This window comes from Ammospiza nelsoni, chromosome 1, assembly GCF_027579445.1.
Source record: "Ammospiza nelsoni isolate bAmmNel1 chromosome 1, bAmmNel1.pri, whole genome shotgun sequence".
NCBI classification, from domain to species: domain Eukaryota; kingdom Metazoa; phylum Chordata; class Aves; order Passeriformes; family Passerellidae; genus Ammospiza; species Ammospiza nelsoni.
In genome coordinates, this window is record NC_080633.1 from 91,994,278 (window position 1) to 92,013,938 (window position 19,661).

General features: G+C 36.5%; 1 protein-coding gene across 1 annotated transcript in view; it reads left to right on the forward strand.

Moving 5' to 3' along the window:
- The window catches only part of GABBR2 (gamma-aminobutyric acid type B receptor subunit 2), a 456,178-nt gene that overhangs the window by 222,946 nt on the left and 213,571 nt on the right, over positions 1–19,661 (forward strand). Inside the window, exons 6-7 of the mRNA XM_059487462.1 lie at positions 1,515–1,706; positions 2,826–3,062. Of these exons, the coding sequence (XP_059343445.1) occupies positions 1,515–1,706; positions 2,826–3,062 (429 nt within the window). The remainder of the gene's footprint in view (positions 1–1,514; positions 1,707–2,825; positions 3,063–19,661) is intronic.

Below are 19,661 nucleotides of genomic sequence, written 5' to 3' on the forward strand. Positions count from 1 at the left end.
GGGTAGGAGGACAGAAGCAGATATGATTTTGGAAGGGCAAATCAACAAGCAAGAGAAAAGACAAAGTGTTTATGTGGATTGTGGAATAAGTAATATATGAGATGCGAGACACCAGGTTTCAGACAGGACTTTCAGGCAGCTTTGTATACAAAGGCATGAAATTTGATTTTGTCTGAACAAAAGCTTCTGCAACCAGGGGCCAAATAAATCTGCTTTGTGCACAATGCTGTTATGAACTGAGCTGGCACCATTATAATAGACTTCACAGATTTGAAGCCCATTTTTAATTTGGGTATTAACATATTTAGGAGGTTTTCCTATTTCATATATTCTGTTATTGATCTTTATTTCTCTGATAGGCTTTTTGTATGATCTTTGGGATACTTTTCAAAACGGTTATTTCAGAATGACTAATATGTCCTGTTTGCATTCTTATAATTTCCTCCTTCCGTAATACTTTTTGTGAAAAAGAAGCAGTTTTCCTGTTAAGAGCTCTAAGCTTGCAGTATGTATTTCTAAAAATTAGAATTTTTATCTTAGGCTTTCTGTCTCAAGTATTGCTTGTGTTAGGAGCCAAAGAAGCATGAAACCTGCAGTTTTGAAATGGAGTATGACTGAAATGTCAGAAGAAAAATATCTAGTTGCAAGACAGTGAGAGAAACATCTGAGATAAAATTTGCTAATTTTATCCTAAAACACTCTTCCCAATCAAAGAGAATATTTGAGAATACATCAGCTTTTAGGTACAACAGCATATGTGCCTGACTAAGAAAGTATTTCTGTTTCCTGTATCTGCTAAGTAAGTATGTATCTTCTAAGTATTGAAAGGAGCTAACTATAATCTCAGTTCCTTGGACTACAGTTGGCTGTATTCAGTATTACAAAAATACAGAATTTCACATGAAGAAAGTTCTTGCTGAGAAAAAAAAAATCATTAAGATTTTGCTCTATCAATTCACTATTCACTCATGCTCCTCAGAAGGAACTGCTAATTTAATGTTACTGTGGTCTGATTTTAGCAGTCACCTAATTCATATTTGCCACATGTGATTCGATGCTGCCTATGATCCAAGTTTTCTTGGTAATCTAGTCCTTAGATTGATTTAAGGGTGATAATTACTTAATTTAAATGTGGTAGCATGGTAGTTCTGTCACTCATGTAATAGTTCTGTTATAAAGAACTTTCTGGGGAAAGCTGTGCCTTCTGTTTGTGTTGTTCTTTAACTCCCTCAGTTCTAGAACACAGTTTCATTTTTCTGTTTTTTAGGAAATGATCCCCTGAAAGAAAAACAGGGTTTAGTAAATTCTCATTTCCTGAATTCTAAAGTCAGGAGTCTTCAAAAAAAGTCTTCATTATTAGCAAATAATTATTTAAAATTGTTTAAAATAGTTGTGTACTCCAATTATGCCGTCATGTCATTAATAATGAAAAAAAAGTTAACCAAAAGTTGGTTTTATGTTCAATACCTCTATTAAAAAGTCCATTATATTTTCTGTTTTTCTTTTTTTTGCAGGCTTATGATGAAGAGATGTATGGCAGCAAATATCAGTGGATTATTCCAGGGTGGTATGAAAATCTTTGGTGGGAAGCCTGGATTAATTCTTCACAGTGTCTTAGCAAAAATCTTCTTGCAGCCATGGAAGGTTATATTGGAGTGGATTTTGAGCCTCTCAGCTCAAAAACGAATAAGACTATATCAGGAAGGGTTAGTATTTTTCTTCTATCTATTTTACTGTACCATCAATTGTCTCACTGCTGGGCTGGCACAGTAAAGCACCAAGGAAGGAGGTGAAGCTAAAGGGCTCTTCCACCAAGTGATCTGGAAGTCATCACAGTTAGTTTCACTTCTTTCCACTATTTAGCAATTTTAAAATATTTCAAAATCAAATCTAATTCTTTACAGGGTAAGAAAGCAATGAAGTCGCTTGCTTCAAATCTGCCCTCTTTCCCCTGTCTGAACATTATAGTTAAATGTACATTAAGGTTTAAATTACAGTCTTTAGTATCATGTGCGGTGTCACTTCAAGTTAAATAGTTAAGCACAGACACAGGAAACTCTTATATTTAAACCTATTCTGCAAATGGCCAATTTGAATGGTGATTTATGTCTCTCAGAACTAGGGGGCAGGAGGTGAGGCTTGTTTTAAATATAAAAATATATGGTGTTTCCATAAAGCACATAAAATTTTATCATAGAACAAATCCATACTAACTCTGACCAATGAATAAACATGCTTGATTTTGCTGCTTTTCTTCTTTTTTTTCATCTGCCTTTCATGCCTTGCTAAGTGAGCATGAAAGGCAACTTTACTGAAGGGTAGCTCATCATATGATGGCACACCATCCAGAGCATAGTGAACTTGTAAAATTGCCACTCAAAATTTCATACTGAGCAAACGGTTGCTCAAATAAAGGTTATTTGATTTGTGTTATCCTGTAAAGTGTAATCAGACCACTAATTTGCAGGGATAGAGACTTATTCCCTGTTCCAGTATTATGGCTCACAGTGTACAGTTTTGGTTGAACTGGAGCCTTTTGTACAAAAGTAAAATAAAGCAAGTTGTCATTTATACAGTGAGGCAGTACAACTGCTTTCACTATCTCTGTCTCTTAGTTTTGCTTCCTAATCTCACCAGCAGTTTTTAAACCAGGCAATACATGTTTCTTGAATTTTATTTTCTTTCATAATTTTTATTTTGGAGGCCTTTTCTGTATTAGTCAGGCACATCTCTAAATTGGAGGGTGAAATTTGAGGTCTTGATTTAGATTCAACTCTGTAAAAAGTTAAGTATTGAGGTAAAACTGAATTTTCTCTCCTCTGCAGACTCCACAGCAGTATGAAAAGGAATACAACGCTAGACGTGGTGATGGGCAATCCAGCAAATTTCATGGTTATGCCTATGATGGAATATGGGTGATTGCCAGGACTCTACAGAGGGCAATGAATTACCTGAATGCCACCAACAAGCACCAAAAAATTGAAGATTTTAACTACTCAAATCAAAAACTCGGCAACATTTTTCTGAATGCTATGAATGAAACCAGGTTCTTTGGAGTAACGGTAAGTCCTCATCAGATAATTGTGGGATGCAGGAGGCTTGTGATTTTGTGTCAGTAATTGATACAAGTATTAAATATTAAGTACTCTTGAAAAAGAAACAGAGTTGTTTATTTCTTCTATTTCAGAGCTTCCAGTTCTACTTTATATTAAAAATTAATGCCTTGACAGTCTTGCTCATTACCTGTCTTCAGATGCCAAGGGATGACACTGTACAATTCCTCAGTTATCAGATTTTTAAGCATGAATGTCATCTGAATTAACAAATCAGTGATCTCAAGGGAACTACAAGTTTTGCAAGCTGCAGTGACCTTTTAAGCAAATTTTTTTAGCAGTAAAGGAGTAGCTGGAATGTGAACTAAGAATACATATTTCTCTCCATCATTTAGGTTTGGAAATAAGCTATAGTACACTGTGTCTAACTCCAGTGCTGTACATCCTAGATATTCTTGCAACATGTTTCAGTTGTGATTTAAATTTATTTATCATTTGTATTTTTTCACAGTTAAGTACAAAGCATGCTCACATTGACTTAAGAACTGCTCATATGCAATAGTATCTTCATTCTGGTTACAAGTTACAATTCCAAACCCTTAGGGTTTTTTTGTTTTTGTTTTTTTTTAATTTATTTACTTTCTTCTGCTTTTAGCAGAGTAAAACAGGCACTAGAAGTGTGGTCTTAAAGCTTCTTAATTGCTTAATTGTATCTGAGGCAACATCAGTTGGAAGTTAGTGGTGCATGTGTGTTCAGCAGTGTGCAGACTTCACCAAGAGAAATGAGTGACTCCATTTTGGGGAAAATGTTCTTTGGATTTTGCAATAGCTGCAACAAGGAGCCTGCTGGAGCATGCTTGGTTGAGCAGTATGCTTGGTCTGCAATATGGCTAGATAAAGAAAACAGTGTTTGAAAAAAGTGTGTTTCAGTGGTGCACAGAGGGGCATCTCCTTGCACCAAAAGCATGGAGAAGGTTGGAGGGAGCTGGTGAAATCCTGTCTCCATATTAGAACAAACTGCCTTGGATATCAGTTAACATCTAAACGCATTGAAGTACCAGAACTAAGGTTGTCATACGTGTCAGAAACTTGTTCAAGGAGGAAATGCCTGCACAAATACATCAACAAAGTGTAAAGGCTCAACCTTTTGGTGTCCTTGTTAATTGCTGAAAAAGCTTTCTGTGATGTGGTACACAAAATTGAAACTAATTCAAAATTTCTAAGAACCAACCATATGGTAAGAAAATACTTGTATCTAGTTGCTTGCACAATATGAATTTTGCTTTCTTTTTACACTGAATTAGACTGAAAGTTTCAGCAAAAGAATTTGTTATTCCATTGTATCCAGAGTAGGACTGGATCTTTGATGAAGCTTTCCGACAGTAGCAGCTATGAACCAGACTCTGCAGGGACTCAGTTATATTTGCCCTGCATTATTCCATGTACGATATCTATCAATAGGCTTGACATTGAATATTGCTCTGTAGTTCCTTTTTGGTTTGTTTTTGGCTTGATTTTTTCTTATCCTTTTTGCCTTCTGTTTGGTTTTGCAGACAGTTATGGTGAAATTGATAGTTTTCATTAGCATTGCCTAATTACTCTTCACTGCTTCCTCTCCAACAATAACAACAACAAAACCCAACAAAATCAAACCCAAAAAATCTAAAATTGAAAGAAAGCTCTTTTTTACTAGTTTCAGAGACACCAGCAAAATCTCACAAGCGTCCCTTTAGGGAGGGAATGAATCAAAGCTTCAACAGCCACATTCAGCTATGTTTACTTACTTTATTGTCTCATGTATAATGGTTTTCAGAGAAATTACTGCACGATTATTCACTGTATTTAGTACTTGTCTGAGGTGCTTGGTAACATATTTCTCTTTATCATTGTTCAACCAAATTATAATGACAACACAAAGCCCAAATCTGGTAATTGCAAGGATCATGCTTCCTGTACCTGTAATCCACAAAAACATTTTAGTGAGAGAGATATGGAGAGAAGAAAGTCTATAGCAACTATGCTTTCTTAGGGCATAATTACAACACACAATGCTCAGGCTTTTCCAGACAGCATGAAGAAAAAAGAGTTTTATACGAATATTCATTATTTTGCATTGTAGTGTTCAGAAAGTTGAAGCTGAAGGAGCAGATTGATTTTTACCAGAAATACTTTAAAGCTTTTTATTCTTCAGCCTAATAAATTGCTGTCATTTGTAACCTAATTTTAAACTTTCACTGGAATATGATTTTTAAGTCTTGGAGTGCTAAATCTAATTTATTTTTTTCCCAGAATATTTCTTTTAATAAAAATTGTTTTACAGTCTATTTTTAAAAACTTTTTCTAAACAGGAAAAGGACATTCCTTTATTCAAGATTATCTGTGCCAAATATAAAGTGAATTTTGGGAAAAAAAAAAAAAGAAGAAACAAAAGGGAGGCTAAATCTTATCCATATTCAAAGACTCATCCAATAATAAACTGTGTTGTTATTTGTTAGATTAGAAAAGATAAACAAGAAGCTGTAGACAAGAATCTAAAACTGGAAAATCTACTAAGTAGCTTTCTCTATGCTTTCGGTGAATATGATATCAGAAACACTGTCATGTCATAAATAATAAATCCCTTTACCCAGTTTTCATTTTCTTTGAAGTTATTTATAGAAGACAACACCATTGAGTGGGGAGGGGGTTGTGGAATTTTTTAAACAATTTGGAAAAGACTTAGGATGAAGTGTTCTGGTTCCTAATTATATGAAATATAATTCTTTCAGCTTTCTGGGGTTTTTTAATTTTTTAAAATTTTAAAAATTTTCAAGGAGACAGCATTTAGAAAATAGATAAGGCTATTTCCCAGAGATGACATGACAAATCCTATTTTTATGCATCATAAACTCAGTACAAAATGTTATTTATTCTAATTCTGCTGTCAGAAATCTAGTGAAAGGGAAATTATAGATATTCCTTAAATATTCCTGAGGGTTCTGTTCTCTTTCTGGATTTTTTTTCTTAGCAAATTGATTTCTTCTGTTATTTTGCCTTCATACTTATCAGACTTGTAATCATGTTGATTACCATATAAATTTCTTGTGTATTCTGAATACAGAGCAGGAAAACATAAATTTGGTGTTTCATCAGAAAAGAGTAATACAGCTATCTGCTACACTTTTTAAAAGATAAACTGGATACTGTTTTACAGGTGGAATATGATTTTGTGATGAGAAATGCAAAACAAAAGACCTGCAGGGATCTTCCTACAGTTTTGTTAATCTGAATGTCCTAATTCTGGAGGACATTCAGATTCACTGGTGTTGGCCATTTTCCAATTGAATGAGGCATTTCATGGCTAGAATGGCCCCTCTGCAATGACCAGCCTTCAGGAGTGCTTCTGATTTGGGGCTGGCTTGGCTTTTGTGGTGTGCATTTTTCTAATTTCCTTAGTTATCAGAGCACTTGATTGGTTATAAATGAAAAAGTTGCTAAAACTAAAAAAAAAATAAAGGATTCTGAACTTTTTGTTCCCACTTTTCTTAATCCAGATAGAGACATTTTTAGAAACTGAGTGCAACACTACCCTTGTGATTTATAAAGTGCCAGGTCCTGTCTCCTTGCTAAATATTATCCTCTTCTCAAATACTACACATTCTTTCTGATAACTTGAGTGTTAGAAAATGGAAGAAAAGAGGTGTTTACACGGGGGTTTTTTTGAGACAGTTTAGAGGTCTGAGGAGTTCCCTGATGTAGTTGGTAGAGGCACTGGAAGTAATTTAGATTTGCAGGATCAGCTGAAGTCTCTGCTGAACTGTTACTGCTTTGAATCAGTACAGAGTGATAAAGTGATGGGAAAAAATATATGTCTGGGAAATGTATATATATGCATTTCAATTCTATAGCTTTTTTTAGCATTTCACCTATAACATGTTCATCATGTATGTGTGAAAGCTGAGGAGAATTTTCCACAGAGCCAGGATTATTCTCCTAAAGCAAGAGGGTTTGTCTAAAGGATAATTAAAAAAAAAAAAAAGAAGAAAATTCAAACTTTATTTTGTAAAATGCTACCATAATATAGCTTGGAGGCTTTATAATTAGAGAAGAATTAGTGCTGTCTTCTCAGGATACCAAATCATATTTATTGTATACCAAATCAAAATCTGTCTAGAGAATAAATGGATTTTGTTTTAGTTTGTTTTTCCCTTTTTTCTTCTCTTTGTAGAGACTATGGACAACTACACAGTAACTTACAATTGCAGCAATATTTATATTTGTTAGCAAAAAAATGTTGGTTATACTTGGAAAGATGTCATAGAATGGTTTATGTTGGAAGGGACCTTAAAGGCCACCTAGTTCCAACCCCTCTCAGAGCCCCATCCGACCTGGCCTTGAACACTTTGAGGGATGGGACATCCATGATTTCTTTGGGCAACCTGTTCCAGTTTCTCAGCACCTTCACAATAAAGAATTTCTTCCTAATATCTAATTTAAATCTGTCCTCTTTCTGTTGGAATCCATTTACCGTTATCCCATCACTACATCCCCTTGTAAATAGTCACTCGGCAGTTTTCTTGTTGATTTCCTTTAGACACTGCAAGGCTGCCCTACTACATATCACATTTGTTCTCAGGATATTAGAAGTTTCTTCTGGTTCCATGGGGGAGCCAAATATTGGGAAAAATGCAGTGCATGTCAGAGGTTTTTTTTCATTCCTTTTTTATTCAAAACATGACACTATTTTTAAAAAATGTTTTTCTGTAATTTTTTTATTTGCTAAACCTTTGTCACTGATGTGAAGTCATGAATGTTACCATTCTTGCTGATTTGTGCCTGAACTGTTTCAGCAGGGTGTTCTGCTTCTTGCATTTATTGCTATTATCTGTTACTGTAAATCAAGTTTCAAAATTGTTAATTTATTTCTCATCCTTATGACCTTCTATTATTTCTGTGTAATGGAAAAAGAATTGCAGTGGAGGAGTGAGAAAATTAAATTCGGTGTTGTCTTTTCCTTTTATGTCAGCCAGAGACTAGCACAGTAGGATAAAATTCCATCACAGTAGTTGCTGCACAATTGAAACCACAGCCATGAAATAGCTTTCAAGTCTGTCCCCGGCATCCTGCATTTGAATGAATCTAGTCACATTTCATAACTGGAAAAATGCTTATTTATATGAAGTTTGCTTTGTATTTTGATGCTGATTATTTCTGAAGATTTATCTTAGCAGCTTGCCTCCAATTTCCAGGCTTCAGAAGCCAGTGTGCTGTACAGGAATACAGGATGCGTTAGCAATGGAATAGGAACAGGAGAAAGTATTTATTTCATGTCATCCTGGAAAAATAATGTACCCAAGATGCTTAAATTAAAAAAATGTGTCAGTCTTTGGCAGAGAATCGGATAAAATTAGCATGGACCTCAGCAGGATTAATTTATCTTTAATATGGGAGTATAACAAATATTTCTGTTCATAGCATTGATCAGTGGGGCTAATTTTGCTTGAATGGTTCTGAATTATTCCTCAAGAGCTATTTATACCTGCAGTTAAATTCTCTTTGTTGGCATGGCTGAGGTAGGGTGTATAGTAAAAGTATTGTGGGGAGGGCAGAAATTTCAATCAAACAATTTCTTGTTAATATAGAATAGAGGTTTCAATGAACATTTAATTCTATAAAAGGGGCGGGGGGTAGAGGATTAGTGTGCAGTGGAATACTTAACACTATAAAGACATCTGTTACTGAGAAATACTTTTGAATGTTCAATTAAATTCGACTTAATTTTGAGCATTTGAAAATTTCTTGTTGGACATTAACCATAATTGGCTGATTTGAGGGAATACAAAAAGCTAGCAAAACACATAGTGAGGGAAATCTATAAATGTATGCACACAAATGTACACACTCACAACCGCACCAACTCTTGGCAAATCTCAGGTTTTTCCTACACCTGACCCTGTGAGTGTGACCTGTTCTGAATTTAATGCCTTTCCATTTTTCAGAACTTGATTCCTGTTAGGGCATTTCTTGTGTAGCACAGAAAAAGAAAAGCACTTGGGATCCGGATGTGTGCAAGATCCCCTACAGAGCTTTCTGGTTTTCTCAGACCTTGAATCTCCATTTGTCTCAGAAGAGATAAATATGGTGAATCTCTTACTTCATTACTCCCTCCTGACTTCCAGTAAATTATCCAACTCCCATGAGCAAGTGAGAGCAGTACAGTGGGTTGGTGAACTGCTTTGCAGTCTTTGTGGCCAGTTCATTTAGGAGACTCCTCAAAAGAGAGAGCTGCTAAACTAAGCCGTCAGCAAGTTTGCATAAGGTCATAAACAATGTTTGCTCATTAGGAAAATTCATTGCAAATGTTTTCATCTGCCAACAGTGTAAAACTGCATACAAAAGGAAATACTAACTTTTAGAAATGAGATCTGAAATTAACTGTGACATTTCAAAGATTAGCCCTCAAGCTAATCAGCAGTTGACGATTTAATAGTTGTAGTAGGTGTCAAATAAAAAAGGCTTTTGTCTGAAGTTGTAGAACACTTACTGCAGCATCTGTCATTTTAATAGCTGGATATTTGATGAAAATAAATGAACAACATACATTTATAGAAAAGCTAGTGAAACATTTTCTGGCTGATATCTCTTAGCTTCCTCTGCTTTGTATTTAATTTTGTCTGTATCTAGACAGTATTTAACATAATGCTTAGTATGCCCTAGAAGTTGCTTTGTTGCTGCTTTTTGTACAAAGCATGGAAGTCCCTACAAATAATAAAGAAAAAAAGCTCAAGGGAAGGCTATTGCACTGTCTGAGCGGTGGTGCAGGTTTGTACTTCACAGGATAGCTCTCTTCAAGCTTCTAAAGAAAGCAAGTGCATTTTGTAGTACCACAACCTTGGGGTTTTTTTCTGAAGTGTGATTTGTTTTTTAGCTACATGTTTCTAATCAACCTTTTGCTTATATGTTGGGATTGCTTTTTTTTTCTCTTTTGTTTTGTTTTTCTTCTGTATTCCTTGAATTTGAAGGATGAAAAGACTAAAGAAAAAAGTTAAATCTATGAAAGCTCTGACCTGCTCTAGATCAGCAGTTAATCTGGGAGAGGGCATTGATAGTTTTAATGCAACTTTTCAAGACAGTTTATTCCTTTGCCACTTGGGTTTGTCTGAAATCCTTACAGAGGGCTCTTTGAAAATATCAAGATACTGTAAGAGTGGGCAGTATGTGTGAGTTGGACAGGCAACATGGAACTATAGGTTCTGATGTCTGTTGAATAAACAGGACATTGTTTTTCTTGATGATTAGATAGCCTTTTGTCTTCTGCTTAGTCAGAAGTACTGCTAGATAGATTCCTTTGCCACCTCTTCACCATCTATTAGAAAAAAGAAGGAAAAATGTTATGTGCCTTCCATCACTGCGTTAAAGACCTGTATCCTGCTGCAACAAGTTGGGATTTTTTTATATGAAAGTCTTGTCTGCCTACTGAAAAAGGGTGATAGGATAAAATTCTACAGACACTTATGGAGAAATGTCCTTGCAACAAGTGTACCATTGAAATGTCATCTCCTAAAATTATAGAAAATCTGGAGTAGCTCCATCCACCTGTACTGTGACTTCAAACCATGTCAGTATCTTGTGATCAGTGGCAGATGACACATCAAATCAGTGTGGATCTCTGGTGATGATCCTGTATCAGCAAGAAAATATCAGCACCTCTCTTCATCATGTACAAGTCCATAAAAACAATTCAGGGTTTGCAATATATGCTGTAAGAACTGCTTTGACAGAGTCTCCCCGGCAATAATTATCCAAAATGAAAATGTGGTGAGAGGCATGTGGTGTTGACAGTGTTGCAAATTTCTAAATTTCTGTTTGGAGTTTCTCCATTTCTGTCACTGACTGGCAAGTACAACAGCCCTGGGAAGGACTGACACATTGCTGTAAAGGGACATGCAGAAGGAAAGTGGAGTGTGATGAAGAAGGGAAAGTCTGAAGTGCTTTAGCTGCGCTGGGACCTGTTGCAGTTCTCGGTAGCAGTTGTAGCACACAGTGTATCAGTCAGTACAGCAGCCGAGCAAACAGCTGTCTTGAGAGCTGTGATTACATAGCACAGGTTAAAATTATTTCCAGCCCCTTTCAAGTAATGTCTGTAAAGGAGGACTGCTCCTTCCCCAAGAGAGAAATAACTTGAGTGCAGAGGGAACAGATGAAGTATCAGCAGGGTCTGAGTTCTGGGCGGAGAGGCCCTGGAGAGGAATTATATCCATAGCTATGTCCCCAACCCGCACACATGCTTTTTTAAGAACAATGATTCTGGAAAGGAAGACTGCAGGAGAATGTGTACTTAGGAGAACATAATGGGAAGGAAAAAGATTTCCTGGAAGGCTCTTTTCTCATCTGCATCACTGAACAGTTCTGAGTTTCCAGTCTCTAGTGTCTCTTGTTCTAGTTCTGATTTGTTTATTAGCGCTCAGAGTTTAATGAACATCTTACCTGACCATGCGTTTCCTGAAATTGATTTTACTGTCTTTGTTGAAGAGCAGGTCTGCAACAGATTATGTCAGTTCCACAGAATTATGTCCAGATAAGCCAGGTGTGCATGGACCACGTGTTTAGTAGCTGGGCCATATAAGTATGTACTAGATGCAGCTTGATGGTCTTGAAGAGCCAGCTAGGCTCTTTTATGGTTACCTGGCAGGTGGTGTGTGACTCGTACAGGTGCAGGCTGGTACAGGCACAGCTCAACCACCATACTGCCAGGTGTGTATTTGCAGATGATCCAGTGAAGCTTAAAAAAAAAAAAAAAGGTTATGGGCATTCCAGGGCAACATTGTTTTTCAGTGTTCCTGCATTTGGTGTCCCTAAGAAGTAAAAAAAGTGTATGGCAAATTAAGGGATATTAACATTTCTGTCTGATATGTCTCCATTTGAAATTACAAGCAAAGATGTCTTATATGGATATTTCCAAGCCCTCAGGTGCCCAGTGGTTTGGGGATGAAAACCACCAAACAGAGCCTTGAAGTGCAGCATATTCTCTCAGTGGGCACAGTGGTCAGAGCAGCAAGATTAGGTATCCTGCATCAGCCTCAGTCTGTAAACTCCATCCTCAGGGCTACATCTGATTTATATCCCTTCACTCCTAGGAGAGAGCTCTAGAGAAGTACCTGGTTTAGCTTAATATTTGCGATGTGAATGCTCTTCTGTCATGATTCTAGAGTTAAAGAACGCTATTATTTTAGAGTTAACATATTTTAGAAACAGTATAAAACTGAATTCCTGAGTGCTTGAGGGAATTGCAGTTCTTCTTTTATTTTCCACAGGAACAGATGTTAGCCCGGCTGCCTTGGGATTGTTCCAGCTCTGGTAATTCTGTTCTGTGTACCTAAAACTCTCACTGAGGTTTCAGATGGATGAGGAAGTTATTATTTACTAGGTTTTCACCAGGACTCCTCTGGGACAATAAATGCCATAAAGATGCAAAATTTTAGTATTACTGTTCTCCCTTCTCTAAGTAGACTTTCATTTTATTATTACTTCACTGTAAAGGGAAAATATAATAAGATTTTGTTGTTTGAGCCTCTTCTTGTTTCAATCAGGGACAAATCCCTTTTAGCTTCATTGTGAGCAGGAGGCAGTTCTTACCTAACAAAGTGCTCTAATAAACAATTTGAAAATATAACTCAAATCCCTAATATAAAATCCTTTTTGCTCACAGAAAATGTAGGAGAAACTTCTTTTGAGATGCTGTCTGGAATTAGTGGAGGTATTTTAAGAGTGCTGATCAGGTGTATTGCTGCAAGTTAGTAATGAATGATTAGGCTCAAGAGCTTGTTCAAGTGCATTTGGAGAATGTGTTGAGTGTACTATATGGAATTACACAGCTCAGATGTCAAATAAATGTGAGTGATTAAAATAATGGGGTGGAGTTTAGCAATTTAAAAATAATGTCTAGCGATGACTATAAGAGCCTGTGACTTTAAGTACAGATCATGTAAACATTGAATGTTTTGGCAATCAATTGTGCTCATTGTTTATATTCTTTTGGATCAACAGTGTAATTCTTCATTGGTTATCAGATGGCTGGGAAAATGAAACATGGAAAAAAGATAAATGAAAAACCTTGAAGCATACAAATAATATTCTGAAGGCTGAAGCAATAGGAAGAATATTCATAAGCCAGTTTGTTGAAATCTCAAGAATGTGTTTTCTACCATCTTTTGAAGAGTTTTCATCATACTACTCCAAAATCTTCTCCAAAAACATCTGCTTTTCTTGAGCATTTAGAGACTGAGTAAAGCTCATAAATTATAAATACAATTCTAAATGTGCTTAGATCTGAAAGCAGGTTCATTTGGTAAATACATTCTGAAGTATAAAATTAGTTCTAACCTGCTTCTATTTATCCTCTACAGCACTATTTTGGATACTCTAAGAAAATAAATACAATGCATACATTTTCTATGACAGTTTTTGTACCCCATTTACAAAGATCTATTGATTTAGGTTAATTGTACTTCTCTCCATTGTTGAATAGTCGCTTGGCAAACTTTAATTTATGTTCTGCTTTCATCTAGGCTACCCCATCACAATTTTAAAAAGCTTTTTTTAAAATGAGCCTTTTTTTGTCTTCAGTGATAGTGACCCACTTGATGTTACAAGAATTAGAATTTAGTATGATGGGAATTTTTGTATGTACCTAAAAGCAAAATTTTCCATTGGGGAATATTTTGCAATGTGACATTTTTACTTTAAGGCCGGTAAAAAAACTCTTAACTTTTAAAACTGTATTTATTTTAATTCTCTGTTCACACTGCAGAACCTCTGAGTTTTTAGGTTCACAAATTAACATATTCTCCACTGTTGTTCATCTTTACAGCAGCTCTAGGCAAAAATATTTCTTAACTTGAATATAGAATTCTGCTGAGTGTGAATCCACCTGCAGCAGTGTTGAGAGTGCTGTTATTAGCTGACTTAGCCTGGAAATGCTCTGAGGTTGTCAGGTCTGATGTTCAGTGGATTATATTTTCATACATCACTGCTCGTCTTTTCTGGCAGTCATGATTTCTGTGAACTAGTTTTCTTCCTTGGAAGGGTGCTCCAGTTGCAAATAGGATTCTTGGAGCCTGCAAGCATTTTAGTGAAACACAGGAAAGTTAAAGTATTACAATGGCATTTATTGCAGCTAAATGCACAGTACATTTTCAAGCAGTTTTCTATTATTTTTGGAGTCAGCTTTTAGAACTTCTGTATTTGCTACTTTCTGCTCTTCTCCCCTCCATGTTCTCGTAGGTTTTCTCATCTGCTGCTGAGGATGAGTTTGGCATATTCTAGCCTCTGCTAGAGCCACATAAAGATAGTTATTTTTTAGGATTTCATAAAACAAAAGAGATCTTCAGTAGAGTAAATGGCATGGTAAGATTTCCTCCTTGGACTTCTTAGCATAAACGTTTGGAAGGTGATGAAGCAGAAAGTGCAGCAGGGCCCTTGATGGAGCCTCTTCAGTACAGGACAACATTCTCCACTTGGGCTGCATCCCAGCTTCAGTCCTGCCATGACAAAGCAGGATGAGACCAAAGGCAGCACTTGGAAAACTAAAGTAGGCTGCCTTTTAGTTTGTTGGGATTTTTTTATCCCCAACCAGCCACCTCATTTGAGCAATTTGTAGGTAATTCTATTTTACATGTTTTAGAAAAATAGTCCTAGGATTCTGATTTCTACATTATCACCCACTTTATATCTGGTCCTTAGTGACAGCTGAGGTTGTTGACATGTGGACCCAAAGCACTGGACAGGAATCAGATTCTTCTCTCATTTTTTTATGAATCGTATTAATCAAGTCTGTGACCTGTTGTGCTTCACTTGTGGAACCTTTCAGTGTGACAGTAATTTTTCCAGTTTTGTAATTCATATTGACCTCAGATGTACCAAAACTTATAACCATGCCTCCTACTAACCTGTCAGAAATCAGATTATCCTTTTAGAACATGGTCTATAAAGAAGTTCACACATCACTCTGCTGTTGTTACTTTTAACAGCATCTATATTTTTAAATATCAGCCTCCAACATCTAGCCAAAGCTTCATTAAACCTTATTGTCTCTCCTAAAAAATCTTTCTGCCTTTCATCCAAGAACTTCTTGAACTGCTTTGATGTTAACTCTTGTGTATGTCGCTAAGAGAAGGAGAGCTGTACCCAGGTCTCTCACGTATCATCAAACTTTTTTGACTGAGTGACCCTTTATCCTGAGCATAACCTGCAGAGTCTCTGTGCAGTGCCACTTATTTAATATCAGTAGATATTAATTGGTAATTAGATTAAAACAACCCAACTCTAACCAAAACAATATAATTTGAATACAAAGAGTGAATTCACTGTCAAACAGTATCATAGATTGTATAAATAAAGCTGTCCAGGGCTGATGTTTCATCATCGCTGCAGAGGATACTCTATGAGCTACTTGGTGACATGGAAATATGACTGTAATACTGAAAAACTGAGGAACTTTCAAGAGCGACTCAACACAAATCACGAGATTATAGAGAATTATTTGAGGGAAGAGTGGTTCCACAATAGCATATTTAAAAATCAGCATGGTTTTCCATCTGTGATGGATTGGCATAGGAGGTTTGTCTGCATAAATTAGCTTTATAAGAGCCAAGATTTGAACTGGAACTCTTTGAAAAATCAAGGTACTATTTTATAGTTTGAAATTCTACACTTTTTCTACCTCATAAATTGTGCCTCAAAAACTTCTGGTGAAATTCTTCTGCCTGTGCAATTTCAGTTCTGCCTCATTCATCCTGGCTGCTGAATTAGACAGCCGTTCACTCGTTTTTGACCATGTAGTTAGGATGAAGTTTTGCATAAGCAGCCATCATTATGAGTGCTGCAGAGTAGCCAGAGCTAAAAGCCACACCTAGGGACTGCAAAGAATACTGTCCCACGGTGAGAGACAGCAGCAGAGCCTGGCAATTTTCCCTCCCTCCCCTAGCCACCCACAGTGAAGGACAGGGTCCTGCTCAATGCAGTGAAGGAAGTAGCTTGTTGATTTTTTTTTGTGGAGTCTCAAGCACTGAAGATCTTCCCTCAGATGGCTTCCTTGTCCTGCATGCTGCTGTTTGATTTGCTTTCTGATACACTGAGGTGTTGCTGCATTTGCCTGGTGACAACCAGGCGTGGTGGGGCTACAGCTTATGTTGAGCTGCTTTGGTTAAAATGTTCTTCAGGAGGTACAGAGGGGAGAGGAAGTTCCAGTGGTCAGAAGTGCGTGCCTCAGCTGAACGTGAATTCTGTGAGACAGAGGTAAACTTCTGTAGCCTGGAGGTTCTTGTTCTGCTGAACTCAGATGTTTGCTTCAGACCAGAGAAGCATGTGAGCTTGTCCAAGAGAGACATTTTCTGTTAGATATTCTTAACACCAAGTTTTCTAAAATCATAGTTAAATCTCATAAATTTTATTATTGGTGCTTTCGTTATGAATGACACTGAAGATTGGCATTTGAAACACAAAATATCGGGCTTGTCACTTAATTTCCTTTTTTTTTTAGATTACAATCTTTTCTCAGTGTCAGGCTACACAATTTTTTCTCCATTACGACTGTTCCATTGATATAGGAGCAAGGCAAACACATAAGAAAAGCAATTATGACACTACAAAATTTGATCGGGGATTAAAAGTATAAATTGCCTGAGGTAAGAACGCATACATCAGTTAAATTCCATCTAGAAATAAATCAGTCAAGCTACACATACAGCTAAAGGATAATTGTTTGCAGGTCCCTTTGGATGAGTGCACAACAAACCCACACAGCATTAAACACTGGGTCACACACTGATTGCTGTGAGTAGACCTCAGCAGCGTCACAAATGCTTTGCAAGGACCTTTCCATTGTAAATTCTGGAATTGTTAATTGATTCGTGATTTTTTGTGTGTGATTTTAAAGCTATTAATTTTAATGAGATTTATTCTATAGCCTACTCTTTAAATGCAAAGACTGTGGCACTCTGGAAATTTGGATCTCTTTGCATCTAGATGGTATTTTCTGCTAGCTTCCATTTTGAAGATTCAAATTATATTATAGAGGCCAAAGAGCCACAATTAGTATTCTAGAAAAGATTCAATGCTCAGCTTTCAGCCTAATATTCCAGACCTATGCGTGTTAGTGTCAATTTCTCCCTCTTGCAAAAAGTAAGGGGAAAGCTTATGGGAAGAAAGACATCTTTTAGTGGTTATTTCCTAAACAGTGTACAGAAAAGCAGGCTTTCTCTCTGCTTTCAATCTGTTTTCCATAGCACAGCTGTTAAGTCCCAAAGGACACAGCAGGGGCCGTTTCCCCAATTTGAGTCAACCCTTAGCCTGTGAGAGAGGGGAGGAATCCTGCTCCAGAGCACTTCTAAAAAGCATCTCAGCTGCTCCTGGGCTAAGGAAGAAGCTGTGACAGAGGGAACAGAAATCCCTGTAGATGTGGTTCAGAAAACTTTTGGATAAGTAGTTGTTATGAATCATGAATATTAAGTGTACTTTCCCTTAAAACCTAAGTAGTGGCATCTGACTCATTGGGCTCATGAATTTCTGTAGCTATTCCTGCAAACAGCATGTACATGGATGGAAGGAAGGAAGGAAAATGTAACTACCTTGCCAATTATTTCTTTTCATGTTTGTGTTCTACGTTTGGGCATTTGGGGCTTTTAAGATCTGGGCACTTTAGTTTTCTGGATTTTTGTGTTGCACCAGTGAGTAAATGTCAGCTGTTAAAATGTTCAGGCAACTAAAGATGCAGCTAAGCACCGAGAATATTGATTTTATTGTGTTTCTGATTGAACTACATCTATGAAGTATTAAGAAAAGTGGATGACAAAATTTATGTATATCCTGATAATTATGCTATGCATCTTATACATTTATAGTGTGTTTTAGATAAGGATTTTGATCAATTGGTAAGCCGGTCAAAGGCTCACCTAGTGATGAGTGATAAAAAAATGATATTAAAAAGAACTCCATAATAATTAGAAAATAAACCTGGAATATCTTAATTGTTGCCCACTTACAAATATCAAACTGCATATCTCTCTGCTGTAAGTTGAAGGAAAATGTAAAGTGAAGCCAAATGTTTAAAAATTGCGAATATACTTTCTCTACTTATACTTTAAAATATCAGGTGCAGAATAGCTGTCTTTCATATTTTCTTTCTGAAAATTATTTTTCCTGAGGCTTTCAAACTGCTCATACTGGTCTGTCTGTTAAGCTCTGATTAAGCAAGGTGATTAAAAACACACTGAATATTAGGAATGAATATTCCAAATGGGCTGGTGAAGGGCTGTATTGAATCAAGTCTTTAAAGAGTGCGTTCCTTGTTTTGCAGAGAAACATTTCCCTTATAGAGTTAATGTTTAGTAATGCAAATGTTAGCTGGGAGAGAGACTAAACTTTGTTATACAAAATGTGAATATTATACAAGTTTTAATGTGCATCTCAGTGAAATTAAAGGCATGTCAGGCTTAGGGTTTTCAACAAAGGCATGCCATCGCCTAGGGGCTTGTCATGGCTGAAAATCTAGTCTGTGACATGCTTTTCACTTCTCTGAGTGACAGGCGAGGCAGTGCTACCTACAAAATATAACGTGCTAAGGCTTCTGCAGACTGCTTGTATTTTATGATCTTAAGTTATATCAGACTCATTGAATATCCTGAATTCAAATGGAGATAGTAAAAATGAAGTTAGTGTTTTGATTTTAGGTTGGCTTTGTTCTTTGAGGTCTGCAAACCTTGGACTCCTCTCAGTTAGTCACAAAATGCAGCTGTGTGTGATGCAGTCCCAGTGCACCACAGCAGCCTTATTTTCTCCTGTGTCTTTCATACCAACTGCATTTCCACAAAGCTTGGCAGCTCCTGGCAGTCCATAGGTGAGAGAAGCCAAGAAAGAACTTGCTCCAAATGCCCTGTGTGTTCCTAGTATAATCTCATTCAGCAGCCAATCTCATATAAGAAAGGGAACAAGTGAAAAAAATTCTGAAACACAGTAATTCCTTTGTGTTTGAATAAGATTTTTAAGAAAGGAAAAGAGGGATGGCTATCTTTCTCTGTCAAAGTATTATTATTATTTTTGAAATTTAAAAAAAAAATTTATTTCATCATGATAATGATATTTAGGCACTATTACATTAATAAGATTTATTTGTTGTTTCAATGTTATTTCACTTATAACAATGAGAAAACTTACTTTGAAAAACCACAATCTTTTAGGAAAATGCAACTTTAGGTTCATGTCCCTTTACCTTTTGTTCAGTGGCAGCCAAAATAAATACATTCAGAAATCAGACATCACTGCCTGACTTAGACACTGGTTGTACTTATCAAATGTGGATGCTTGGCTCTGCAGATGCTGTGGTGCACAGCCTTGAAGCCATCCCCCTCCCAGGATATTCACCTTGCTACTTCTCTACAATTTCTCCTCCACTCCAAGATGGCACTATCTCTTGTTCTCATGTCTGTAGTTGTAAAAAACATCCTGCTGGTCATGACCAAAACTTGAAAATCTTTATTAAAAATATAGTTCTCCCTCATAGCCTTTGTGCTATGATTTAATCTGCAACTCCCGCTACAGTTCTTCTTTACCTTTGCAGGTCCTAAATGAAAA